General features: G+C 54.6%; 1 protein-coding gene across 1 annotated transcript in view; it reads right to left on the minus strand.

Moving 5' to 3' along the window:
* Nucleotides 1–6000, minus strand: part of SDK1 (sidekick cell adhesion molecule 1) — a 536415-nt gene that overhangs the window by 19025 nt on the left and 511390 nt on the right. The window contains exon 45 of the mRNA XM_024763505.1: nucleotides 729–945. Coding sequence (XP_024619273.1) covers nucleotides 729–945 — 217 coding nt within the window. The remainder of the gene's footprint in view (nucleotides 1–728; nucleotides 946–6000) is intronic.

Raw genomic sequence — 6000 nt, forward strand, 5'->3', positions numbered from 1 at the left:
AAGAGCACGGGGACGTGGAAGGCCTAGGGGCCACAGCCGGCCCAAGACCGTGACGCAGGCTCCCACAGACCAATGGGATCCCATCCTGAGCTTGAGAGGGGGTGAGGAGGAGGTCTGTCCTTCATGGGACACACATTTCCAGGGAATGTCACGTCCATGCCGATCTCCGAGGGGAGGTTGCCAGGAAAGGACACCGTAAATGAACATGGTGTCGTGGTGTCTGAAGTGCTACGGGCCCCTCCCTCTCCAGGCACTGAGGGACCTGACCCCTCACCATGCGGCCCCCGAGCAGCTGGTGGAGGAAGTGGGCCACCCATTGACGGCTCAAGATCAGTCCCTCTGAGGGTCTTTCCCCGCTTTTCTTTCTACAAAACCAAGCAGCAGTTTCTAGTAAGAGCATTTAGCCCGCACAGTTTCTATGTTCATTTTCTTGAAGTAAAACTCTATGCCGTGTACTGTGTGGTCCTGGGAGCGGATTTTCAGTGCTGGAAGGTCGGCTGATCCAGACAGTGGAGGCCGAAGTGTTTTCCCAGAGCAGGGAGGGCTCCCGGTTCCCCTGTCCCAGACCTGCCAGGTGGTCCCGGGGCCCCTCCCCTGAATCCTGGGAGCTTCCTGCCCCCTGGTGGGTGGGGATGGCACCCAGGCTGGCCGGGCTCTGCTGTGAGGACCCACACCCAAGACGCTCCCCAGACCCTGAAAGCACAGGGGTTCCTCCCCGCGCCCGCTACCCCGGACATCACTGAGGCCACCTTCCATGTGCCAAAAATGGGTCTGCAGGCACGGTGGCTTCCGGCCTTTCAAGTTCAGGGAGGGGACAGGAATCGTGGCCGAGTAAAGCCCCTCCCCTCGCAGGGCACCCTGCCAGGTGAAGGTCACCGTGGGCAGTGGGCGGATGACTGGCTGGTCCCTCACACTCCAGCCGCCCACGGGCAGGGCGCCTCCCCCCTGGGCTCCAGGGCCGAGCCGTCAAGGGTTCAGCCACACCTGCCCTTTTTCCTCTCCCCGGAGGGTGACGGAGGCCTGGGTGGTATAAAGGACTGAGTGTCCCCCTAATGCTGGCTCAGAATCTCCGGGGAAGTCTTGGAAGAGCACAGCGTCCTGGGCAGCGGCTCCCGCTCTGCTCTCCTGACTCGGTGGGTCTGGGACGGGGCCCTGGAACGTGTATTCCCTGGAGGCTCTGGGAGGATTCTGAGCAGTGGCCAGGCTGGGGTGGGGGCAGGGCAGGAGGGGACAGTCGCCTTCTGGCCTTCACCTGGGGAGCAGCATTCTGTGGTGTGAGAGCGGGCGGCCTCTTGGCTGTGCAGACACCCCTCGTGTACATACGGTGGAGCCAGAGGCTTCTGGGATTTTTCAGACACAGACTGAAACCCTTGCTCTAAATGGAATATTTACATAAAGTAACGACGGTGAGTCACAGATCTGGGAATTCTCAGGACGTTAAATGTAAACCATTTGTGTTGTGACATCATACATGGCTGAGGCAGAGCTCCTGGAAACGGGGGCTGACAAAAATGCCCTCCCAACACATCCCGGAGGTGGAGGACGGCTCCTCCATCACTGGACAGCGATGCCGAGAGGTAGCCCAGGCTTCTCTCTTGTGGACACTGCTCCCAGGAGTAGCCTCGTGCCACCTCTGTCGCTGCACCACGATCCTGCGAGGTGGGAGTTAGGATTCCGGTTTATGGATGAAAAAGGGCTGTGTGGGCCCTGGGCGGCGTGGGAGCCTCCCCTGAGCCTGGCCACCCAGGCCTCGGGGTTCCCGGCTCCAAGCCCCTCCTGCACGGCAGCTGAACAGGCTCACCATCCCCTAGTCGTCAGTCCCATGATGCTCTGAAAACCAAAGCCTGTTTTTGCAACTTGTTTGGAGGCAGAGCCTGACCTGCGTTGACCTAAAGCGCCGCGGACCCCGAGCTGAACTGCTGGGAGGCCACCCGGTGTGGATGGCCTCAGGGGTTGCTGCAGAAACACGAGTGGGTTCCGCGAGAGTGCCCCCCTGGCCCCGCTGGGGATGTGACCCGATACAGGACTCAGCCCCAACCTGAGAAACGCCCAGTTCTTGAAAGTGTATCTTTTTCAGATAAGAGATCAGGTACCTGCATGTGTGGCTGGTGGTTAAGGTTTATCCTTCATCTGTTTCCTAGAGGCCTTGAGGGGCTTACGAGGCCAAGCTCTGTGTAAACTCAGAGAAAGGAGGACAGAGATCACGGAGAGAAGCTGAGGAATCTGTTATCAGTCCCTGAGTTGGGTCTGTCACTTCTTCAGACACTGATTTTGGTTCTAAATTTCCTGAAGCTCAGGGGAAGGAAGACACCGAAGCCGTCTTTCCTCATGAGGAATTCACGGAATGTTCAGGATTGGACGACAGCAGTATGGCTCCTGGTTTCACAGACGGGGGTCAGGGTTTATGACGATCTGAAGACAACTTTAAGATTCAAGATTTCACCCTTCAGTGTTTGGGGTCCTCCCCACCTACCGTCCTAACCACGTGAGGACGAACGTGAGAAGTCGCGATTGGGTTCCATCTCATTTTGTGCTGGAGAGAATGGAGACCCACAGAAGCAGTGACCGTGTCAGGGTCACACTGGCTGGGGACAGAGTGGGGGCAGACCCAGCTCTGGCATCGCAGCCCAGGTGGCAGAGACAGAGGCTTCTCAGTAACCCTTCGGGGCCACCTTCAACCCCAGCTGTATAAAAGGTTCGAGACACTTCAACGGGTGGGTCTCACACCAGGTCTCTCCAGTGATGGAAAGGCCATCATTTGCGGCGGTCACTCGTTTTATAAACACGTCCCACACCCAGAGGGTGTCCCGGGGCACTTCTCTCCCCTCTTTCTACCCTTGTCCCCCCTCCTGCAGCTGTTCAGGATGTGGGGAAGCCGGGTTCGCAGTCACCGAGGGACCGAGGGGCGGCCTGGAAGGGGGCTCTGAGTTCTCGCAGGAGCCAGCACTTCTCAGAGTATGTCCAGCGCTGCTTCGGGAATGAACACATCACGTGTCCCACACTCGTGTATGTTCACGTGATTAACAAAATGTAGTTTCACTGGAGACCTCTTAGTAGCTGTGTGTCACTATGCATTTTCTCAACCACAGATCTCAGTGTCCTCTAGGCCTGCGACAAATGTGGGCACTAAGAGGCCCTGGCAGGAGACAGTCGGGGTCGGCTGTCCAGCTCACAGTGATGTCCCAGTGTTTGCGTCTGAAGTGTGACCCTTTGAAGGAAGTGACCCTTGTCCCACCTTTCCCTGTGACACGGGCTGAAGGGCTTGACCCTCAGAAAGCAGTGACTGGCTAATGGGTGGGCATGTGACTTAAGCCGAGCCAGTCAGAACCTGCCCTGGGATTTCTCCCACTGCATCTGGAGAGCAGAGGGCTTCATGTGGGGACCAAGCTGGGCGGCTGGCAGCCTTGAGTGGCAGGGCTGCAGGTCCAGCCGAGTGGTCCCAAAAGCCACTGTGAGAGAACAAAACCATCGTGCAGAAAGGAGAGGAGAGACTAAGAGCTGCTCCTTTAGCTTCTTCCTGTTCATTTAGGGAGAGTGAGAGCGTACCCAGGTCTCATGACACAGGAGGGCGGAGGCGAAGGCACCGAATTAAAATGCCATTCGTCCTTCTGCTGCCTGCCCTGCTTATTGTTTATATGACATTATTATTTTTTCATGAGGATGTATTTTAGTGATTTAGAATTATTGACACAAAGGAAACACTGCAGGGTCTTTTTTTTAAGTTTCCTGTGTGATAATGAAATAGCGTTGTGTGTTGGTTTCCCAGGGAACCGTAGAAGGCTAGCCTGTGATTGGATGTGCTGGCAGACGGACTGTGAGAGTTTCTAAAGGTGCATGGATGCCTGGCAAGCTGCTAATAGAGATAATCTCAGCACTTTGGGTACTATATGGGCAAGATGAAAGACTCAAATATTATTAGGGAATTAATTAAGCAGGAGGGGGTTGGTCTAAGTTGGTTGGAGGAGAGATCTTGAAAACTGTTTCTTTGGATTTTGAAAACAGTTTTTAAGATGCGATTTGAACAGTAGCCCTGGTGTAATTCATGAGCATCTGTGCGATAAAACAGAGACAGAGCCTCTTTTTCCGAAACAGAGGTACACAGAGAGCCACAGCACGTGTCATGTGGCGCTGACGGCCTCATTCAGAGCAACCCGCATCAGTCAGGTCGCTGTGCACCTGTGAACGGATTCTTAGAATTTTCACTTGAGCAATGTTTCTGCAAATTGGGAGAAAAGGATGGCATCACTATTTTGTTTTAGTGAAATATTAGCTTCGCAAAAGAGCTTCCGGCCAAGACCTCATAGGGTTTCTGGCTCTGGAGGAGCGGGTGGACAGGAAGGGAGGTCAGGAGACCCCGCCCCAGTCAACCAATCATCAATACAAAGATCCTTCCAGGACGGTCACGGGAGCCAGCAGGTCCTCTCCCTAGTGGAACAATGATTTAACTGGGGAAAATTATCTTATAAACGTTTAGAGTCCCTGGAATTGGTGCCAAGGGCATATAGCAAAGGGGGGAAGACTTACTCCAGAAAATCTAAAATCACTAAAGATAGCAAGCATCTGAGCCATTTGACCTATGACTTGCCCCCCCCACCCCGCCCCTCAGCCCAGGGTGACAGAAGCTCCACTCTGGGCACATGTGGCCAAGAAGACCCAGCCCCCTAGTCCAGCAATTCAGTTCGACCTGGAGCAGGAAGCTGCCAGCATTTCTCATCCAGCTGCCCGCCCCCAGCTCCACAGTGCAGAACTCTATTCCAGGCAGGTATGGCCAAGAGAACTGGGCCTCCTTCCCTCACGCAGCCTTTGCTGGGAGGCTGGACGATGTGCATCAGGCACAGCAGGTCGAGAATACTGAGCCCTGATCGCCCCCACCCCAGCTGGCTAGGACGGAAGAAGTTCCACACTGCCCAGAAGACCAGGGGCTACCGTCTCCACCCAGCGCCCCGCTGGTTCAGCAAGTGCGTCACTATGGGGAAGAGGGCTGTTGGCCCCACTCCAGCTTTGGTGCTGTGACACAGAGGTCCTGCTAGGGGGAGAGTCAGTCCTTAAGAATAGAGAGCTCCCCTGCTCTGCCCGAGGGGAATGGCTGTATTTGGACCGGAGCAGGCCTAAGGGCATTGTTGGAAACAATGGCGACCACAGGGGTGAGAAATTGAGAGGAAGCTGGCAGCTCCACGATAGCAACAAGTGAAGTAATAATAAACCGGCCAGAAGTTTAGCAGCGAGAACCAGGCAAAGAGACAGCTAAGGAGAGCCCTCTTGGGGGTTAGAGAAAAATTCAAAGGTTAACAACGTCCTGCCACTGCAAAAGGGCTGGGCTGTAACTGGATCAAACTATGGAGTAATTTATACCCTGGAGCACTGTCAGAAATGATAGAGCTAGCAGGTAGTGGAGGTTAACAGCTGGGTGTGGTACCCGTGGTGGGAGACAATCCAGAATCCTCACGAGAGACAAGGGGACCCTGGCTAAGACCGGTCATCCCTGGTTGTCAGGGAAACTGCACGTGTGCCCAAGGCTGCACCTGTGAGGGGTGACATCGGAGGGTATACACTGCTGAAGGAACGGACGTCCCTGGACCAGTCCAGGCAAGTCACTAAACAAATAAGCAGATAAGCAAACAACAATGACAGCAACCAGCGGGGGCTGAATATCAGTATTCTAAGTTGATACAATGTATTATCGAAAATGAGCTGTTTTCAAAAAACAGGAAAGTGTGATCCACACGGAGGGAAAAAAGCAGGCAGCCTCTGGGGAGCCCCAAATATTGGCAGACAAAGACTTTGAAAGTAGCTATTATAATATGTTCAAAGAACTGAAGGAGGTTTTCGAGAGAAGATGGCAGAAGAGTAGGACGTGGAGACCACCTTCCTCCCCACAGACACACCAGAAATACATCTACACGTGGAACTGCTCCTACAGAACACCTACTGAACGCTGGCAGAAGACCTCAGACCTCCCAAAAGGCAAGAAACTCTCCCACGTACCTGGGTAGGGCAAAA

The sequence above is a fragment of the Neophocaena asiaeorientalis genome, unplaced genomic scaffold (assembly GCF_003031525.2).
Source record: "Neophocaena asiaeorientalis asiaeorientalis breed wild unplaced genomic scaffold, Neophocaena_asiaeorientalis_V1.1 scaffold223, whole genome shotgun sequence".
Classification (NCBI taxonomy): domain Eukaryota; kingdom Metazoa; phylum Chordata; class Mammalia; order Artiodactyla; family Phocoenidae; genus Neophocaena; species Neophocaena asiaeorientalis.